Source organism: Mus caroli, unplaced genomic scaffold (assembly GCF_978045245.1).
Source record: "Mus caroli unplaced genomic scaffold, Mus_caroli_1 scaffold_11, whole genome shotgun sequence".
In the NCBI taxonomy this organism is placed as follows: domain Eukaryota; kingdom Metazoa; phylum Chordata; class Mammalia; order Rodentia; family Muridae; genus Mus; species Mus caroli.
Window position 1 is genome coordinate 52,701,727 of NW_028227266.1, and position 22,095 is coordinate 52,723,821.

Below are 22,095 nucleotides of genomic sequence, written 5' to 3' on the forward strand. Positions count from 1 at the left end.
ACTTGAGACAGAGGCATGGGCCTCCTCATCTTTCTCTGGTCCCTGGATCTAACATGACTCTGTAGTTCAGAGATTTAGAAATGGCTCCTTCTTCCCTGCCTTGTTCCATTTCACACATTGCTACCCACACTCCCAAACTTGTAGACACTTTAATCACGAGAAGAATATAGGCATGCTCAAATAGAAGGCCGTACAACAAAATATATCACCACTTCAAACATGGCCACTTGATAGCAACTTGTCTTCAACCCCAATCAGCTCTCACTTAGAGGCCCTCAGGGTGGGATATTTTTGTTTGTTTGTTTGTTTTGTTTTTTTTTTTTTTTTGGTTTTTTTTTGGGGTTTTTTTTTGGGTTTTTTTCTTTTCTTTTTTTGGGTTTTTTTTTTTTTTAATTTTGAAATGCTGCTTTTGTAACAATATTGCTGTGCATTTGATAAAAGTGAACAAATGCTGTTGTGTTATCATTATCATCCAGATAAATTTCAGGGTGAATGATAACTGCCTTCCTTGAGGCACACTTATCTGAGGGGAAGGTCACTTGAGAGAGCATGTGGTGATCCAAAACAAACTGTGCTAGCTTGCATCTATCTGCCTGCCCTATGCCCCAGTTAACCAGGTCCAAACTCCCAAGGTGTTAGTCATCTGGCTAGGCCCCTTAAGGTCCTTCCAAAGCCTAAGCATTCAGGGCCTGCCTGCTAGGGCCATCCCATAGTTGGCCCCCCTTGCCGACCTTTCTGAGGAAAGAATCAACCTTAATCTTCCATCACGCCTGGCCCTAACGGCAGCTGTGGCAGCCCTGAGAGGAGCGTTAGATGGAGTCCCTAGAAAGTGGACATAGCAAGATTTCATGTACTCTTCCCCAGAATTCTGCTTGGCGGCTCCCAGCAGCCCCCACAACTCCCTCCAGAAATACTCCATTCATGAAAACTCACCTGCACCATCCAAAGAGGCAGCCCTTGCCTTTTCTGGAGCTGAGAGCTGGAGGCCATGACTTGGAGACTCTTTGGAGAGTGTCTGCCCATCAATTAAGGAGCTGGGGGGGGGGGGGGGCGGAGATGAGTAACATTGGTTAGAACATCCTGTGTGTCTATCTCGCTTCCTCTAGTGCCCCGCCCCTGACCCTCATAGGAGAAGAACTCAAGTTCCCCTGGTCTCTTATTTGCAGTGTGTCTCTGTGTAAGTTCATGACTCCCTCTGAGTCAGTGTCCAAACAAGAAAAGGGTTGGACTCTGGCTTTGAGAGACTCTGAGCCTCCACTCTAAGACAGCATAGACTTTAAGAGTAGGAGAAGCAGCCCCCCCTCCCACCACCACCACATCATCATTCTTCACACCTATTAGTCCCAGAACTTGCCTAGAGGCTCAGAGTAGAGCAGAGGCCATTTCTAGAACTCTTGGAATCTTAAGAGGCTCCTTCCATGCAGTCTGCCTTCAATGCTGACTGACTGGCCATGGAGAGGACACAGGTCAGGGAGGCCTGGGGCTCTGCCTGTCCTAGCTCCTTCTGGCCTCCTAGGCTGGGTAGCACGGAGTAAGGACCAGCTCTTGGATTTCTGTCATCATATCAGTCTCCCCATCCCTCAGTCCCTCAGTGTGAGCCCTCCCCAGAGTTTACCTGGCTACGCCCACCTGCCTGGGTAGATAAGCAGAGGGATTTCAATACACACCCTCAGAACTACACAGCGCTGCAAGACTGTACAACACCAGGGACACATCATCGTCATAGCTATGTAAACAGAGCCTACTGGAAGTGTGTAGTGGGTAACCTGTAGAGCTAGTCATAGACGCCCCCAGGGTATGATCCTGGCTCCAAGGAGTCCCATTTGTTTGTCAGGGTGGGGTTAGCCCCATCCCTACCCACTTCCCAGGAAGCCAGGCCAGTTACCTGCTTCGTACACTCGGCCTTATTCCTTGCTGGTACTTCAGGTTCAAACTAAGTTTTCGAACACACCCAGGCCCACCTGGCAGCAGTCTGCTTACGAACCTGAGATATGTGTTAAAGCAAAGGGGGTTATGAAGGTAGAGGGGCAGGAAGGGGAAGAAGGAGAGGACAAAGTTGGTCCTTTCTATGTGCACATTGTGAGTAAGGCCTGGACCATAGGGCTGGAGCATCCCTCCTGCTGCTATGATGCCCTGGTGCAGAAGTGGAGGACTGAATTGGCTCCTTCTCGGGCACACCTGCTCCAGGGAGGATAGAAAGGATGAGAAAGCCGAGATTTCTGAGCCTTCTGGGTTTATTGACTTGGGAGAATCAGTCACAACACAGTGGTTCTCTGAGACTGCTGGGTAGAAGCTGCCCCACTTGAGGACAAAGACTGTAATGTTGTCAAACAAGCCCATGAGCTCCCATGGAGAGCTGTATCCTCCAAAGATGGGACCTGGCCAAACCCTGTGCACAGAGATGATCCATCTTCCAAAGCACAGACTGGAGAGCCACCACAGAATTACTTATAATCTCTCAGCATCTTAACAACCTCTTCTCAACAGGTCTGTTTTTAAGTTGCCACCATTAAAGGTACAGGTGCAGTTCCCCTCCTAATTAAATTTAGGCAAACTGGTTCTGGCTTTCACAAAGGTAAACAGAGGAAATGAAAAGACAGCCACCTGGGGGAAGCCCGAGGGCTAAGCTACTTATCCTGATTACAGAGTGAGGGGAAGCCCAGTCTTCCCAGAACAGGCCTTTCCTGAGGTCTGGCACCCAGTGCAGAAGAACTCTTCAGCAAATCCATAGGTCTATTCTCCCTCCCTTTAGGTGGATCCTGTTCTTCCTCCAGGACTTGGTGGAAGGGGACACCTCACTTACCCTTGCAGCTGGCCCATATGGTTGAATGGACCCATGAGGGTCATATTCAACCCTCATGTCCTGGGCTTAAAGAATTTGGGGTACCTGGGTTAAGAGAAAAAGTCAAAAAGGGAATTTTCCAGACAAATTCCCGGCTAAATTGCTGATCTCCCTTTGCAAAGATCTTGAAAGCCAAAGCCCTTCAAGGGACAATCACCTGAGTTAGAATATATTTATTGTCCTTCCTGCTCACTCAGGGTTCTAGCTAGTGGCAGAAGTGGACTTAGCTGCATTATACCAAGTGCCTTCTCCATGAATCCCCAACCTCACACAGCTTGGCTTCTTTGTCATTGCTGGAGGAAGCTAAGATTTTGTTGTTTGTCTATGTATGCTGATGTCTAGCAAGGCATCATTTTTATAACAGTGAGGAAACAAGAGAGCCAAGTGTGCTCGAACTATAGGTGAAACCAGACGAGAGATCCCCAAATGGAATGGCTCATAGTTTTATCAAAACTCTATTCTCCAAAGAACATTTTGGAGACCTGGGGTGCCAGAGCACGCACCTAGCATGTGTGAGGGAGGCCTCATGTTCAATCCCCAGTACTAAGGGGAAAAAAATGGAGGCTTTCCGTTTGACTGTCTGCTCTTTCCAGAAGGACAGGTGACCTGCGGTGAGCCCTGCAGGTGAGATGACACTACAGACAGTAATGAGGAAAGGAGCTGGTCATTTACACATGATACTCTGGAAGGTTAGAGTCCTCTGGAATCAGTGTTGGTTTCCAGGAGGAGGAAGTCTCCTCAAGTAATAAAATGACAGTGGCCAGTGGGAGAAGCACCTGAGCTGACTCACTTCTGTCTGTGTTTTGAATTCCAAGGAGGAAGAATTCCAAGATGGCAGGAAACTGGCTGCTTTCACCCACCCAGCACTCTTCTCATACAAGCACAGTGTTGTGCGTTTCACAAAAATAAATAAATAAATAAATAAATAAATAAATAAATAAATAAAAACTTGGGGTTCTTTGCTGCCTCGCCAGGTGTGCAGGGAATGAGAATGCCAAGGTATGTTTGAGCAACTTGCTATGGTGCATATAGAGCAGAGGGGTGTGGCAGGGCCTGCTCACCGCCTTTGTCTTAACCGTCATTCCACCTCAGGTAGGCACCCAGGCTTGCCTCGCAGGAGACTAGTGGGAGCCATCTGGACGTAGAACCTCTCTAACCTTCTCAACTTTTTCTCCAGGAAGCGCTCCTCTCTCTCCCCCAACACCTTCTAGATTGGTTTTTGAAGCACACAGGAAGTTCCTGGAAAGTAGGGTCATTCCCAACTTACGTCTGTTCTCTGGCCATGAGTCATCACTGTGGTAGCCCAGTACATGTTGGTTGGCTCACCACATCCTCACTGTATGTGATACATAGGTAAAGGAGAACCCTTGCTTTCTGTACGAATCCCTCGCAAGTGAAGATCCATTTCTTACATATTCTTATTCTTCCCAGTTAGCCCTCAGCATCGATGCAACGGGCGCTCAATAAATGTTTTCTTGAAACAGCCTAGCATGGCGTCTGTGCATCTGCTAGGGTTCAACTAACTTTTCAAGTGTATGCTATGGTCAAATCACCCTGTGTCTCTGAGCTGTTTTATAATCTATGCCCTGTGCTACCATGAGAGGATGAGGCAGGAAAAGTTCCCAGTACAGAGTCATCTGTCATCATATTCTTGGAGGATTGTCATGGATCTCTTGAGAAGTGAGAAGCCTGGACAGTAAGGTGGAGAGGGTGAGTGAGTAGGAGAAAAAGACTTAAATCCAGGTCTGGGACTCAGGTGCTGTGCTAAGTACTCCCCCACAGGAGATGGCGATGGGGATGGAGGCAGGAGGATGGTAGGACCCTGGTTCCTTACACGGTCCTCAGGATGGAGCTGGCAGACCTGAGAAGAAGCACTTCTGGCATGGTCCCTGTGGGGTGGCTGTACCCCTCGAGCTCCACAGGGAGAAAGGGAGAACCTCAGAGGGCGTGTCACAGCGTCCCCTGGGGAAAGCCACCGCAGCCCCAGAGAGGCCCAACTCGACCAGACCGCCCTGCAACAGAGACACATGATGAGTCACTGCCAGGTCTAGCAGGGCAATGGGTAGCTGCCCTCCTTTGAGGCATGCCTTGCTGCTCCTGGGGCTGGTCACCTGTAATTTACTGCCTCCTAAACCCACATGCTCCTTCAATCTGGGAACAACACAAGCTCACTGGAGGTGGCTGCCTTGAGGCTCTGGGCTCAATATTCCCTAGAGCCAGTTGCTCACCTGCAAGAGCAAATCAACCAGGACTCCTGCTTTGCAAAGACTTCTGACCACTATTCTTCAAGGTCAGGTTCAAGTACCCCTCTGGTACTTGAAGTGTTTCTCTTTCTCTGCTCAGAGGCAAAGGGAATGGGAGCTTCTAGAAATCCTGAGGATGCTGCTAATGGAGGTGTTACCTCAGTGCCACCCTGCATCTTAAAAATCCCAAAGAGAAGAATGGTTTCTCCAGACCCTAGTGGTGCCAAATGCTGCCCCCCCCCCCCAAAAAAAAAGAAGGCTGAGGCCACACTTTGCAATACTATTTCCTTTCTTGTACATGGGACCTCATATCCCAGCTTCACCTTGGTCTATATGGACTGCCTTAATGAGACTTCTGAGAACTCTCTCCAGTGCTCACTTCCATCCCACAGACCTCACCCCCAACCCCAGAAGACTCACAGTAAAGGACTTGCCTAGCAGGCTCTGCCCAAACTCCCCGCTCACCTTTCTCTTCCTCGTTGCAGCAGGCTCAGGGCTGCGTACCCCCTGCTCCTGCAGCTAAGGCATGGTGAATCTGAGAACTGGCTGTCGCGCGGTGGCCCAGGTTCTGGGTGATGAGCCACAAGGGTTGGGCGTGAATGGGGACCCGCCCCAGCCTGCCTTGGGGCTCCTGGCAAGGTGTGGCTCCAGATACCTCTGACCTACATGGCATAGGACCCAGCTGCCCACCTATGTGTCTCTTACATAAGTGGGGCGAAAAGCAAGACAGGGACCTGTTAGTGCAGTACCAGTGACAGCTTGTTGGATCCCTGTCAGAGCTTTGGAGAAGTTACTTCTACTACTGGGCCAAATACCTGAGAGGCTGTCCTGGGGCCTCTTGGGCTGGCCCAGAATACTGACTTGTTCATTCAATTTTTTTTTTTTCTTTTGGAGAAGTGTTCCATTTTCATGGCTCCTAAGTACACATACCTTGTCACATGGGTTGGGCTGGTTTCCTGTATCCTCCGCCTCAACCTTGTAATGTCAGTGTTATTAATAGCCCCATTTTCCAGATGAGTGAATGGAGGCCCAGAGAGCTCCAGACCTTGCTCTGTTGTTGACACAGCTGGCAAGAGGCGGAGCTAGCATGTTTAATCTGGCTCTGACAAGAGAGCCAGGACACAGGTTTATCTGGCACTTGCATCACAGATTCATCCATTCTACCCACACTACCTCTGAGAGCCCTCATCCAGGGATCTCACCCTCAGCTTCCTAATGCCCCTCACGGCCCCTAACACTGGCAGGGTTGCAGCTGCAGTGACTCCTTTAGTGCCTTTTAAAACCAGGGTCCTGCTGCCAGGAGAGCCCCTGCCCACCTCCCCTTTCAGTTTCTCCTTAAATGGTTCTGTTCCTTGTCCCCCTTGAGAAATTCAACCATATCTTCATTTTCAGTTATCCCCTGGGAGCTAAACTCCAAACCCCAAATACTCCTGGGCGAGATGAGAGCCTGTAGGTGCCCTAGCCAGCACAGGGAGACTTTAAACCCTAATTTTACCCACAAAAGCAGGGCACGGAGACAGTAATGGAAGTAGGAGATTGTGGGAAGGTCCTCTGCCAACTTGGGTGGCAGAAAACTACCAGCACCCCATTTTCAAAATCATGCTGCCTTCATCCAGTTTTAACCCCCTAAAAGCTTCTTTCCCAAGTGTCTCCCCCCTGCTCTCCATCTTGGGACACCCATAGATTTCATTCTTTACCTAGAAACCTGGTGATGACTCATTTTGAGACCCTCCTAGAAGTCCCCACTTCTCATTCCACCCACAGACTTCTGCTCTCAGAAACTCTCTTCCTATTTCTGGAATCTGTGGGACCTTAGGAGTCCAGGCCCTGTTGACAACCTAATCACCACTAAAAGCCTTCAGACTTTCTTCCCACCTGGAGAGCTACCAATGGAGTCTGTGTCCTGTGTCATGTCCCCATCTCCCACCACCTCTGATGTCCCAGTGCTGGCTTAGAAATGGCATAATGGTTGAGATCAACACTGTTTCTCGCTGTGGGTTACTAGTGACAATGTCTGTACTTGAAGGCAAAGGTAGCCTCAGCCTTCAGCCCAATGGATGGCTGGATATGGTTTCCAGGTTGATGAGGTTTGGGGCACTTGGGGAGTATGTAGCCTCCTCCAACAGATTCCTTCTTCTCCAAGTCCTACCTGCATCAAGAAGCACCCTGAGAGGGTCCTCTCTTGTTACAGCTCTTCCTAGAACTGGGTGGCTAATCCAAGGCAGTTAGCATTTAGGCACTAGGAATTGCCAGGAGAGCAAATTTTAACTCAGTCCTTACCCCCAGAGTTAGAAATAACCCCTCTCCCTGTCCTAGTAATTGACAGCTTCTAGGGGGTCCTCCTTCCAACCCTGAGTATTGAGTTAATGCCTTCTATGATCCAGATGGCCTATGGACTTATTTGGACAGAGGTGAGCAAACTGGATGTGGCATAGAGATAATTAATGGCTGCTGAGCATGTATGTGTCCAAGGCTATGGGGAGGGAGGTACTGTGGAGACAGCCCTGGAGAGGGCACAGGAAGAATGTTGAGTCGGGTTGAAGCTATGATTATTATTACTTCATGTGAGGCACGAGGGGTGGGGCAGGGGAAGCTAGCATGGGTAACAGACCAGGCTGTGGACCATCCAGTCCACCTCACCTCATGGATAGGGCCTTGGGCCAAAGTGAAGATAGTCTCTGGGAAAGGGTTACGGTAAGGCATACATGATCTAACATATGCCCAGAGCCACCAGAAGGAACGTATTGGGGATTCTGGGGCCCTTGATTGACTGGATCCTAGCAGGATTATGTTGTTTACTGAGAGGCCTCACCCTCTAACATTCATCCTCCCTGAGACTTGGCTCCCATCTCCAAGGGTGGGGCAGCCATCTAGCCAGTTCACTTATAACCCAGCTGGCAGTACGTAGACCAAGTGTTCAACATTGTTAAGCTAAATCCCATTGTCTGTGTTAGGAAATAAGTATACCAATCATCAAGTTCTACTACAAACTCCCAAAGGAGTCAGATAGCAAATTAATCATACCCAGGGCGGAGTTCTCTGGACATTAATCTTTGGATTCTGGCCCAGACTTTGCCTTGACCATGTGACCTCAGAACCATGTGACTGATCCTCCTCTGGTACTCCATATTCTGAGATGTCACAGATAAAGGGCCTCCCAGTTTTCCTGGCTGTGACTGACAATTTAGGGCCTGGGCTAAAATAAGAGATTAAAGCTTAATCTCTTTAAGTTTGCCTTAAACTTAAACTCTTTTGCAAGTTTGCCAGTTGCCAGGATGGCAAGCCTGAGAGGGCAGGGGAAGTGTGAGGGGAGAAGATCAGTATGTGCCGGTCACTTTCCTGTACCAAGCACTCATTGGGTATTGTGCAAATCTTCCCATGTTTACATCTGATACGTCCATCTTCACAACGGCCCGATGAAATCTTACTGCAGTCCGAGTTTTGTAGATGAAGAAGCACACTCAATACAGACTCAGGAAGGTGGGCTCTAGAGCTCAGATACCCAGCCAGATACCCTGGACATGTTGGGCCACTCTGGTGATTGGAGTGGCACAGGGCAGGGACAAAAGGGCCAGTAGAGAATGGGCACTCTCATGATCTGCAATGATTCCTGACTTCATATCAGATATCCAGTGTTGTGACAGATGCTATGAATAATAAGAAAGGCCATAACTCCAGTTCTAAAATCCTAATGAAGCTGCCTCTTTTTTTAAAAAAGATTTATCTATCTTCTTCTTTTTTTGTTTTTTGTTTTTTTGATTTTTGGTTTTTGGGTTTTTTTTTTTTTTTTGGTTTTGGGTTTTGGGTTTTTGAGACAGGGTTTCTCTGTATAGCCCTGACTATCCTGGAACTCATTTTGTAGACCAGGCTGGCCTCGAACTCAGAAATCCGCCTGCCTCTGCCTCCCGAGTGCTGGGATTAAAGGCGTGCACCACCACGCCCAGCTTTATCTATCTTCTTATGTATGTGAGTACACTGTAGCTGTACAGATGGTTGTGAGCCTTCATGTGGTTGTTGGGAATTGAATTTTAGGACCTCTGCTTGCTCTAGTTTGCCTCGCTCGCTCTGGTCAGCCCTGCTTGCTCTGGTCAACCCTGCTCACTCTGGCCTAAAGATTTGTTATTATACAGCTGACTGCAGGCACATCAGAAAAGGGCATCAGATCTCATTATGGCTGGTTGTGAGACACCATGTGGTTGCTGGGATTTGAACTCGGGATCTTTGGAAGAGCAGACAGTGCTCTTACCTGCTGAGCCATTTTGTCTGTCTTTTTTCTTCTTTCTCCCTTCCTTCCTTCCTTCCTTCCTTCCTTCCTTCCTTCCTTCCTTCCTTCCTTCCTTTCTTTCTTTCTTTCTTTCTTTCTTTCTTTCTTTCTTTCTTTCTTCTTTTTCTTCCTTCCTTTACCCCCCCCTTCTCTGCATGCCCATATATGGGCATGTGTCCACACATGTGGAAATCAAAGAACAACTTGAAGGAGTTGTTGATTCTATCAGATGGGCTCAAGACATCACAGGTAGGGTTTCAGGCTTAGCTGCATGTGGCATCCACGATAGATACAATTTGTGGGCCTGATGACCTCAGGGGAGGCTCAACATTGACATAATTCTAGCCCAAAGATAACATGAGCATCACCCACTCTCCACTGAGGCCATTTTTATTTGAAGTGCTGAATTCGTGACTCTGACTGTGCTCCCTTTCTTCTTGGGGCCTCAGTCGCCTCATCTAGAGAGAGGTACATGGGTGGGCTAGCATCCCAGCTCTGATGAAAGATGATTCTCTGCTTGTCTCCCAGGAGGACGAGGGGAGGAATGTGCTGCCTGTTCCTCCAGGTCTAGATAAATCTCTCTGCTGAGGGAAGCCTTCCGTCAGTGCACCAGCTGTGTGCTGATGCTGGGTCTCAGGGTTCATCCCTGCCCTGGGGTACACACCAGTCAAAGAAGAGAGAAAAGAAGTGACCTACAACCACAGCCTGTACTTCTCAGACCTTGGCGGGCAAGGGGTGGTTGGAGTGCCTTTGGGCCGCAGAGGGGACTCCAACTCTAGCATTTCCAAGGTACTGGTATATACCAGATAATGTTCCGGTTTCATTATAGGACTGGTTCATTTAGCTGTCTTAACTGACCATAACCCCCATTTTATGAGGTAATGGAAGTGTATTGTGATAAATTGTGGAAGGCCACATAGCTAGTGACAGGGACACTTGGCACCCAGGTGAGCAGACTCCAGAGTTCATGGTGGGTTATTTGGTTTTTATTTTTATTTTGTTTTCTGGTGTTGGGACTTGAATAAAGTTGAGTAATTCACTTGTGCATACTGGGTCATCCCTGTCCCTGCACCCAGCTCTGTGAAGACCCCAACTCCACTCCCTCCGTATGTCTCAGCAATGTGGAATTTCCTAGAAACAACTGACTGGGAAAAGCATACATGGTGGCTAAGACACTAGTCTAGTGTGTTTGTAAATCCTTCAAACTAACAGTCACATAGTCCTTTCAGCCATCCACACAAGAATAACTATATATCAGAAAATATACACAATCAAGGGGGGAAGGCAGTAACAGAAATAGAAACAAAGGCTGTTTGTTTTGGAGCCAGGGTCTCACAATGTAGCTCAGGTTGGCCTCTCCATTCTGCCAAAGCCCAAGTGCTGGACTACAGGTCTATGCCATAATGAAGGCTGCACCAACACTTTCTCACTTCTAAGGCATCTATTTAGTTCTTCAACTTCTCTCAGTAATGTTTTGTACTACTGAATTTAAAGTTCCTTTCCACTCTTCCAGACATGGTGTGAAGATACCACCAGAACTTTATAGCACTTATTAAAACTAGAGAATTAAAGGAAGGGAGATGTGTGTGTGTGTGTGTGTGTGTGTGTGTGTGTCTGGGTATATGTGTACTTGAGTGTGTGTTGGTGGATACCTGTGTGGGTGCCTGTGGAGGTCAGAGATTGACACTGGGTGTCTTCTCCCATCACACTCTATCTTAGTCACTGAGCCAGGGTCTCTCACTCGAACCCATGGCTTATCAATTGGGTGAGTCTAGCTAGGTAGCTTGTCCCAGGATTCCCTCTTTCTACCTCCTGAATGCTAGGATGTCAAGAGGACTGCCATGCCCACCCAGACTTTCGTGGGTACCAGGAGAGTTCGTGGTAGGTTCTCTCTGAGCACAGCAAAGCTTCTCACTGACTGAGCCTTCTCCCCATCCCCCAGGGAGGAAGTCTCCACCAAACAACAAAATGTAAGACAAGTACAATCTCTGAAATGAAGGGTTCACCAGATGGTCTCAGATCCAAATTGAAAACAAGTGTTAGTGAACTTGAAGACAAATAATAGAAAGTATAGAAATATCCAAGAAATAGAGAGGAAAGAAACTTTAAATTCAGTAGTACAAAACATTATTGAGAGAAGCTGAAGAACTAAATAGATGCCTTAGGAGTGAGAAAGCGTTGGTGCAGCCTTCATTATGGCATAGACCTGTAGTCCAGCACTTGGGCTTTGGCAGGATGGAGAGCCAGCCTGGGATACATTGTGAGACCCTGACTCCAAAATTAATAAAAGGAGATAGAGACAAAGAGAGAGACAAACCAAGACAGAGAGACAGAGATATTGATTGATTTAATATTGGCCAAAAGTCAATATAATCTCTATAAAAATCCTGGGAGGTATCTTTGCAAAAACTGAAAAGAGCCAGGAATGGGAGAGATGATTCAGCAATTTAGAGAACTGGCAGCTCTGCCAAAGGACCAGAGTTCAACTCCCAGCACTCACATGGGAGCTCACAATGGTAACTCCAGTTCCAAGAAATCCAGTGCTGTCTTCTGACCTCCATGGGCACCAGACATACACTTGCATACATACTTGCAGTCAAGATATCCACACACATAAAATAATTAATAATAATGATAATAATGATGATGTTTTTAAAAAAGAAAAGTCAAGACCCAGAATAGAACAAAGTTGAAGGATTTATATCTCCTGATTCCAGAACATTTTAAATACCCTCTGTAATCAAAACTATGGCACACAGGTATCACAGAGTATTCACAGGGGCAAGTGCAGTTGAGCAAAACTCAGAAATTAATTTAAGATTATTGTGAGTTTACAGTGAACTGTTTTTCACTAAGATGAGAAGACAACCTAACAGAGAAATAAGAATCTTTCCAGTAAGGCTGAGGCATCTGAGAAAGAAAGAAGCCAAAGCTCTTCTCCAGCCAACCACACACACACACACACACACACACACACACACACACACACACAAACATACACATTCAAGATGGGACAAACTAATATAAATTATGTGATCTAATTATTCAATGTGAACTTAATTATTTAATGAAAAAGCTAAAGCTATAAAAACATTGAAAGAAGTAAATTTTATAGCCGTGAATTAAGCAATGATTTCTTATACTTGCCACCAAAAATATAAGCAACAAAAGAAAAGCAGATAAATTAGGCGTAATCAGAATTAAAACTATCTGAGCTTCAAAGGACACTAACAAGAACCTGAAAAAGTTAACCCAGAGAAATATAAGAGAAAATATTCTCCAGATCAGATATGTGGCCAAGAGTCTTGTCTTTAGAATATGTAAAGAACCCTTGCCAAGGCTGATGGTAGCACACGCTTTTAATCCCAGCACTGGGGAGGCAGAGACAGGCAGATCCATGTGAGTTCAAAGCCAGCCTGGTCTACATAGTGAATTTCAGGACAGCCAGGGCTACAGACAGAAACCAAACCAAAACAAACCAAACCAATACCAACAAAAACTAACCTTTGCCACTCAATAATAAACAGAATCAATGATAAACAAAGGAGAATTGAAAACACTTCTCCCTGAAGAAGTATAAACATTGACAAAAATCTTTAAAGGTTACTTAACATCATCAGCCATTGGGACACACAATTCAAAGCCACGCGAAATAACAGCTTACACCTGCCAGGCTTGCTGTAGCAAAAAGGGAGGTGTGTTGGCAAAGATGTGAAAGTCCTGGAGCCCTTGCGGCTGTAACTGCTCAGACGCCAGCTTCTCTCTTCCTGCTTCTCAAGAGCATGTGTTGAGCTGGGTATGGGATGAACTCTTTAACCCCAAAACTTGGGAGGCAGGCAGGTCTCTGATTTTGAGGACAGCCTGGTCTATACAGAAATGTCTAGCTAAGTCTATGGACTCTTAGGCTAGCTAAGAGTCCATAGTGACACCCTGTCTCAAAAAGGGAAATAAGAAATTTAAAGGTTATGTATTGAATTTCATCTGACTTAGTAACTCCCTCATAAAAGTATATCCAGGAGAACCAAAAATAGATATTGACACCCAAACTGAGACATGAATATTCATAGTAGTCTGATAAATTATTACACCCAAGTGTCCATCGGTGGATGGAGGGGGGTAAACAAGCTGTAACATAAAAAGGAATATTATTTAGCCATAGAAGGAATGAAAAACTGCTGCACCTTTAATCCTGGCACTTGGGAGGCTGTGGCAAGAGAACTGCTTTGAGTTCAAGGCCCGCCTGGGTGGCATAGAGAGAGCCTGTCTCAAAACCATCCCACCCACGCAAAGGGAAAGAGATGATAATAAATGTTATATCACCAGTAAATTGTGAAAGCATTAACACTAAGTGAGAGGGAAAATGGAAATAGGTCAGATATCAGCTCATCTCAGTAGACCGTCTCGGCAGAGACACATTAGTGGCTTCCTCAGATTAAAGGCATCAAAGAGCTTATGGGTCCAGGTGAAAACAGTATTCCAAAATCCGTGGTAATTATGGTTACACATCCTTGAGAATATACCACCAAACAAACGATACACTTTAACGGAGTAAATTTCACATATGTGACTGTATTTCAGTGAAGCCATAATATTTTTCAAAATAAAGGGATTTATAGTGACCTATTAAATACTTTAACATACATTTATAATACATACATATTTAATGCTCCAATATACATTACATACATACAAATTCCTGAGAAGAAAGGGTGAATGGGGTATAGAGACATATTTGAAGAAACCATGTCTATATTTTTTAAGTTTGGTTAAAAAATTAACCTACAAATTACACAGGAAAATCTAGTATTTTCGTGTCACTGAACCTCAGTTGGGCTTTAACAATAGGGAAAGAAAAATCCCACTCCAACCTGTCACGGTCAAACCCCTTGAAACAAAAACAAAAACAAACACAAACAAACAAAAAGCCAAGAGGACAGTATTTTAAAGGAAATGGAGGACAGAGAGAAAGGACACATTACATAAAAGGAACAAGGGCAGAAGTGACTGGCCACTGGCCACAGGAAACCATAGAGACCAGGGATGTCAGTGTGGCTAGAGCGAACATTTGGATTAAAGTCAGAATCCCCTTCACCTTTAAAAGGATGGTAAAAAAATGGCTGTTTTCCTACAAATCAAAGATAGGAGGACTTGTCACTAAACTGCTACCATAGATTGAAAGCATGTTGGAGACTTCTTTTCTGAGACAGGATCTCCCTCACTAGCCCATCCTGGCTTGAGCTTCCAACCCTCATGCCTCAGCCTCCTGAGGGCTGGCATCATTACAAGCATGTGCCACCATGCCTGGCCATCTTGTAAATTCTAAACACTGATTCCATCAGTAGGTGAAGTCTAATGAATCCCACCAGCACCCCTTAATAAGGGGAAGCCCAATGCCTAGTTTCCAACAAGCACGTCAGGGAAATGCCTAGCTTCCAAGGCTGGGTCTGAAAAAGAAATAGTTTCTATCTGACTCTCTCCACACATGTGACTTGGGATCCCTGACCCACTGTGTCAGATCTACCTAGCTGGAAGGCATGATGGTGACATCATGCAGAGAAGGCCCATAGAAAAACATGTATCCTGAGGAGTTCCAGAGGGTCACTTCCCAGCATGGCCTCCAGACATGTGGATGATTCTCAAGTAGCCCTGGTGACCAGCCACCGTGCTCTGAGGACACTTGAGTAACTCACAAAATAGACCATTGGCAAAGAACTAAGGCCTCCAGCCAAGACCAGGAAAGTAATCAAAATGTCTCTCGGATTACCCACATCCTAATCACAGGCAACTTTTAAATATGACATTTTTGGGAGGATGGGGTTTTATGGATGTGATTAAGGACCCCAGGACAGGAAGATGACCTTGTATTACCAAGCAGACCCTGAGTACAAGCACACTCATTCTGAAGAAGGTGGCAGCAGTTCAGGATGGTGGTAGTGGCGATGTGACAAACACCAAATAAACCAGGAAACTCAAATGATCCGTGACAGAATAAAGAAGAAATTCTCATGGCACACACAAAGAATAAAGAATGTACTGTTGAAACACTTGATGACACAAATGACATCTCAAGCGTAAGGTGCAACGAGAGCCAGGCACAGAAGGGTACGTTCTGAGCAGGTTGGCTTACACACATGATGTTTAAAAGCAGGCAGAGAAGTGGGTAGGCATGAAGGACTTTTCTGGAATGATGGGTATGTTCTATATTCGACTTGGGTTGCCAATCACATGCTGTGCACCTTGAAGTCAGTTTGTTTCACCATATGAAACATTTACCTCCATTAATAAAAACCCACCCACCCACTCAGCGCTTCAGATGGACATTCTGTGAGAAGAAGTTTAGGGAGCAAGTCCAGATGGCTCTCCTGTGGTCATAACCTTTATAGTTCTCAGCACCCTGCTCCTAAGTGTGGTCTACACATGTTTCTGTCAGGAGCCATAGTCAGCAATCCAGGCGACTATTTTTTTCTTTTAATTAATTAATTAAATTATTAATTAATTTTTAAATTAATGTATCCCGGGGCAATCACAATCTTATATGTATTTACATTGTGTACACACACACACACACACACACACACACATTGTGTATACACACACACACACTCTTATACATTCTGGTCATACCCACCACCTTCCCTAGCTTATCCCCATTCCTTGCCCCAAGTCTCTCTTCTCAACAGGTGCCCTCCTACTATCACTTAAAAAAGATTTTTATTATTATTAATTATGTGTGTGTTGTGGTGGCCAGAAGTGTAAGATCCCCCTGAAGGTGGAGTTATACAGGGTGAGGGGAACTGAACTTGGGACCTCTGCAAGAGCAGTATGTGCTCTTACACTGAGCCATCTCTTCAGCTCCACATTATCATGATTGTGTGTGTGTGTGTGTGTGTGAGAGAGAGAGAGAGAGAGAGAGAGAGAGAGAGAGAGAGAGAGACCCACTGTAGCATCCATTGCAGCATGCAGTGGCTGTACCACTAAAGACAATGACTTCTGATCCTACAGCAGCCATCAGCTGCCAATCGCACCTGGAGGAGGGACCGGGCCCCATGAGCCCCTCCCTCACCAATGACTGAATGTTGATGGGTCCTGTTTTGTGCAGGTAATCCCAGCTGCTTTGAGTTCATAAGTGTGACAGTCACCTGGTGCCTAAAAGAGCATCACACAATCCCCCCCCCCCCCCCCCCGCGCGCCCCTCTCATTGTCTGACCCTTCCATTCTTTCTGCACCACAGCAGTGTCTTAAAGGACTCAGTGTGAAACAGAACTTTCTCCTACCACCACTGTCCTTACAGAGATAACACATTAGTTAGCAAATTCGCCTTCCCTGGAGGTTTTTAGGTTAGAATAGATTGATTCTCTGTGGGTGTTATAACGGAATGGGTAAGAACCCATCGACCTGGGAGGGTATCTGTTGTTCAGAAGGGCTTGCCCAAGGGCACAGTGATTAACTATGATCCCAGCACCTACAAGCACCCACAAGCAGAGAACCTACAAGGACCCAGAGTTGGCCTGGATTACTCTGAAGACATTGAAATTACTTTCATGTGTCTGGGACCAGGCCTAGTTTGCCTCAGGGACTCTGACTTCCCTGACAGATACTATCCTTTGGAATCTCTTGATACCAATGCCTTGACTTCCTATGGCTGTTAGAGTTCCAGCTCTGCCTCATTCCACTGACCTCGAACACCAAGGTCCTTCCCCTCTTCCATAGCACACTTCGCCTAGTGAGATTCTGTTTATTTTTCAGGTCTCAGATTTTCAAGTCTTCTTTCATCCCCAAGACTAAATTGGATCTCTATTACATTACTTCTATCTTTTTGATTGCCAACATTAAAAACCATTTTTATTGTGGTAAAATAAACACAGCATAGCAGTTGACATCTTTACCATTTAAGGTGTATAATGCCCTGGTCCTGAGTATTTTTTCCTTTATTTTCTTTACTACATTAAAAAATTTACTTGCATGTAGAGGTAAGAGGACAACCTGCAGTGGCTGGTTCTCTACTTCTACCATTTATGTTCTGGGATTGAACTTAAATTGTTAAGCTTGGTGGTAAGCAACTTTTCTGACTGAACACTCTCATCAGTGCCCCTCCCAAGCCCTTTGGTACTGGGTACAGAACCCATGTCCTCATGAAAGCCAAACTAATACCTACCACACACACACATACACACACACACTCACACTTACACTCACACCACACACTACACACATGCATATCAGCATTTTTTTCTTCACATTTTAAAATTACTTTTTGGTATCATTAAACTATAAGTTTAATGACAGATTGCATAATTGTTTATTAATGTCTTTCTTCATGTAAACTCCTTAAGGCAGAGGCTTGCTTTGTAGTCTCTGATATACTCTCGTGTTTAGTGCAATTCCTAAGTAATCAACAACAAATGATTTTGAGTATACGAGTATGTTATAAAACAGGAAAACAATAGAGATGGCAAAGCACAAAGAAAAAAAAAAGGCAGGCCACACTTCTGCACTAGGCAAATAGACAGTGGCGTGGAGAGGAACTAGAAGGCCCTGAGTGTTCCCAGTGCCGAGGACACTTGTACCGTGTGATAACATTCCATGCTGATGGTTCCTCTAAGGTTAGCACGTCCCTGAGATGGAATGATATCTCCCCGTTATCCTTGGTGAGCTTTGTCTGAGAGAAGAGCCTTTCTTGCCTAGCTTGCTGCAGCCTCCTGGACTGTCTTCCATGATGGCCTCTCGGGGGGTGGGGGGTGGGGGCTGCGGGGTCCTCTCCACACTGGCTTTTTTTTTCAGGCAGAGCTAAGAGTATAGCAGGTTTTTCTCGTGTGTGAGGTTGGGGGCAGTTTGGAGGCAGCAATTCTACAGACCAATCTTCTGCCTCACCTCTCCCAGCTACCTCATGTCCAGTCCCCTTGTGGCCACCACCATATCTGTTCCTTACTTCCCACTATGAGTGGCTTGGGAACCTTCCAAGGATGAAGGGATGCCCCTATTAGCTTCCTCTACCTCTCTGGCTGGCTGCCTTGGCCCTGTCTATCACAAGTAGGGCACATCAGATTCTCTAGACCAGGCTCTGAATGAGCCTGGCCTCAGCCTGCTGGTCTGATGGCCACTCCTGCATTCCCCTGTACCGGTTACCTCCCTGGGATCCATAACCTTTCAAAACTGTCTCCTTCTTGGGTTCCTCTGAGGACTTTCTTCCATTGGAGTGTTTCTCCCAAGCCTGGGACTTGACATGGCCAAGATCTAATCACCCAGGGCATGCTCAGTAAAGTTTCTGGTGAATGAATGGCATGGCCTACAGCCCGAGTCTCAAGAGGCATACCAGTTCTAGGCACCCCTCAGCTGCCCAATGCCGCCTGTTCCTCCACCTCCAGCCAACCCCTCTGCAGCTGAGGGAGGGAAGAAGAAGCTAGGATCTCTCAGCTTATAGGAGGTTTCTGGCACTTCCAACCCTACCCAGAAGCAGCTGTGCCTGGCTCCAGATGTGGCAACTTCAGTGACTCCAATAAGAGATCAATGGTCTCTTCTTGCAGTTACACTGCAAGGTTACCAGGGTATATTCACTTCCCCTGTTGGATAGATGGGGAAAGTGAGGCTCAGAGAGAGTATGTCTTGCTTTGAGTCACAGAATAAGTCAGGAGCAGAGCCCGACCAGAGCTCAAGTCTGCTTTGCAGTCTGCTGCCAAGATGCCCTGGGATTGGTTCTGGGGTTACTGTGCCTGTGGTGTGTGCGCCCCTGGATCTCTGAAACCATCTTCATATATGTTCAAGGTCAAGGAAGAAGTCAAGGTCATCTTCAGTTGCACAGAGAGACACATTGAAAATCGGAGAGGGTCAACAACTTACTCAATGTTGCTCAGAAAGCAGGCGATAGAGCTGACACTCTAACCCTGGCTTCCAGTCCCTGTCTGTCCTGCAGGGACCCCCTGAACCTGTGCTCCTTCCCATGACAGAGTCCTTTGCTGCCCAAGCTGAAGATGGCTCCCAGGTTTGACCACCTCTATCCGTGTTATCAGTGAGGCAGACCTAGGGCCTGTAAGCTCAGATGTTCAAAATTCCTCCCTAGTGACTAAGTTCCTGTCAACATAGACCTGATACATGGACTTCAGCAAACACTGGAGCTACTGACCCTATGCAGAAAGAGATGGGACAAATGGGAAGACTTAACATGCGTGCCCTATTAGGTTCTCTGGACAAATTCACCAGCCCTCACTAAGTGGAACAAGGGACTTTGAAAAACAGCAGACGGTATTCTTCATTTTCGGGATGGCCCCCGCTCACTGACCTCATGACATCATGAGTGATGCTACCCAGAATAGACCCAGAGCCTCCAGGGCCCAGGTCTTCCTATGCCAAGAGCATAGAATTGTTCAGGGCCACAGTTGCTCCCCTACACTTGCCATACAAGGGGAAGGGATACTGTTTCTGGGTAAACAGCAGCCCACTCTCCTGATGAGTTTGTCCAGGGGACCTAATGGGGCACATTAACATGTCTTCTCATCTGGCACACCTCTTCCCACATAGTCCTTATAAGGACAGTGGTCATGTTCTTGAGCGTTTTCAAACCTTGCAGATTCTGTACGTTATCAGACCTTGGCCCTTGTCCTTGAACTACCCTGTAGACAGCCCAGCTGCTTAGCACACTGCTCTCCCCGAGCCCTATCTTCCACTCTTCTGTTCTTGCTCTCTTATGGGACACAAATGAAGTTCCTCCACATCAGAGGCTTTAGATAACCTCAATCTTTGCTCAGGTACGGACAGAGAGGGTCAGAGACTTTCCAAGGTCATAGCAGGCTAGAACAGAAACCATGGGTGCTCCCTCGAACTTATCAGTCATTGCCCACCCCCGCCCCCCATACCATATACCAGGTCACCTCCAACCTTGGAAAGACAAAGGAACGTGCTTGCTGACTGAAAAAAAAATGTCTTTCTTAATACCAATGTGACTTGTACCTCAGTTGAATCTCTAATGGCCAACAGAGGAACAGACACACTGAATCACACTCCGAAGGGTAAATGTCCCTGCCCTGCTCTTTTTCCTTCACAGAGATCTGGTGAAGAAACCAGACTCAGAAAGAAGGGCAGCTTGCTTCAGGTCCTCCAGCATCACATCGTGATGTGGAGCCCCAAGCTCCACGTGCTGACCCTGGAGCACTGGACCCACCTGGTTTGTGAGTTGTCTTGGGAGGTCCCCAAGCTGGCCCCCTGCTGCTGATCGTCTCTGCTGTCAGGCATGTTGGAGTCCCTGGACAGACAGCAGTATCCTGCTTCAGAACCGCGTGGCATCTGCGGTGCGGTGCGGTCTCCCACAGTGAGAGGCTGGCCTTGAGGGGGCAGCGGGGGGGCGGGCATGGGGCTGAGGTGGGCGGTGCCTGAAGTGACCCGGAGGGCCCCATTTCCTCTCTATTTTCAGAAGCTCAGAATGTTCCTAGGCAGTAAGTTGCTCAGGACTAAAACTTTCCTTTTCTTCCTGGTTTTTCGCTGCATTCAAGACGAGGAGAATTTCAATGAAGCCAGCCTTCATTTTTATGCAAATTGGCCCCCTGTTCTCCCAGAAGGTCTGGCCAATGGGCTTAGGACTTCTAGGCCCTCAGAAAACCTCTTTACTGTCTTTAAAGGGACACTTTGGAGCAAAGGGGGTTCCCAGCACAAATCCAGACTGAGCCTGAGATGGCTACTGGTCCCAATGTCCAGCTTCAGCGTGTGTAGCCTCAACATGAACAGATGAATGCAACCCAGGAAGGTTTGCCCAGTCCCTTGCTCTAGATCCTGTACTGGACACAACAGGAGAGCCACAGCCCCTGCCCACAAAGAGCCCAGTATTGTGAGGACAAGAAAGCAGAATTTCCAATAAAGAGGACTACTGTATAGCTAGCTCATAGAAGCATCTACACTAAACAGGCATGAGAGAGAACCCCAAAATGGGGCCATTTGGGGACACCTAGACACAAGCAAGGGTTTGCCCCTTTAGTTTAAGGAGGAAAGCCTAGTTGGCAGGCAGCCATGAACAGAGAGGCAGGAAATGCACAGGGCAGGCGCTTTTCTCTGAATACCAGAGAGATTCTCTAAGGTGAACTATATATTCATTCCTGTGACTTCCATAATTAAAACAAAGTAAAATAACTATAATCCAGATGGCTTAGAGGAACAAAAGTGCATTCTCTCATCCTTCTGGAGGCCAGAGGCCTGAAATCCAGGTGTGAAAGGATCATGGAAGACTGCTGGCCTCTGCCCTAGTTTCTGTAGGTCAGTGCCCCTGCTTGTCCAACTTGGCTTTGACATGCAGTGTCCGTGTCCCCCCTACTCTCCCATGGCTGGCTTCCCCTCTGTCTACATCTCTGTTTCCTTAGAAGGCCATCAAGCATCAGACTAAGGTCCATCGCAATCCTGTATGAATTTATCTTAGCTGATTAAGCCTGCATAAACCCCATTTCCAAATAAGGCTACTCTTTGATGCTCTGGGAGGAGCATCATTTGGGGGAGACAAAACTTAGTGCAAATTTTGGCAGAGATTCTTATTGTTATTGGGAGAAATCAAGGTTCCCTTTTTGGGTCAATGGTTAATAAAGAATTTAGAAATAGACACAAAAGGAAGCCTGAGAACAATTTTATTATAATTTGGGAGAAAAACAACATGGCAGGTAAGGTTAAAATAATATATATATATATATATATATATATATATATATATAATATTACATACATATATGTATACATATATATGTATATGTGTGTATATATATACATGTGTGTGT

General features: G+C 46.4%; 1 protein-coding gene across 1 annotated transcript in view; it reads right to left on the reverse strand.

Moving 5' to 3' along the window:
- The window catches only part of Acsbg1 (acyl-CoA synthetase bubblegum family member 1), a 59,758-nt gene extending 39,100 nt beyond the window's left edge, over positions 1 to 20,658 (reverse strand). Inside the window, exons 1-2 of the mRNA XM_021171826.2 lie at positions 20,505 to 20,658; positions 934 to 1,034 (exon numbers count right to left, since the gene is read on the reverse strand). Of these exons, the coding sequence (XP_021027485.2) occupies positions 934 to 1,034; positions 20,505 to 20,626 (223 nt within the window). The 5' untranslated portion in view covers positions 20,627 to 20,658. The remainder of the gene's footprint in view (positions 1 to 933; positions 1,035 to 20,504) is intronic.
- Between the last annotated feature and the right edge of the window lie 1,437 nt (positions 20,659 to 22,095).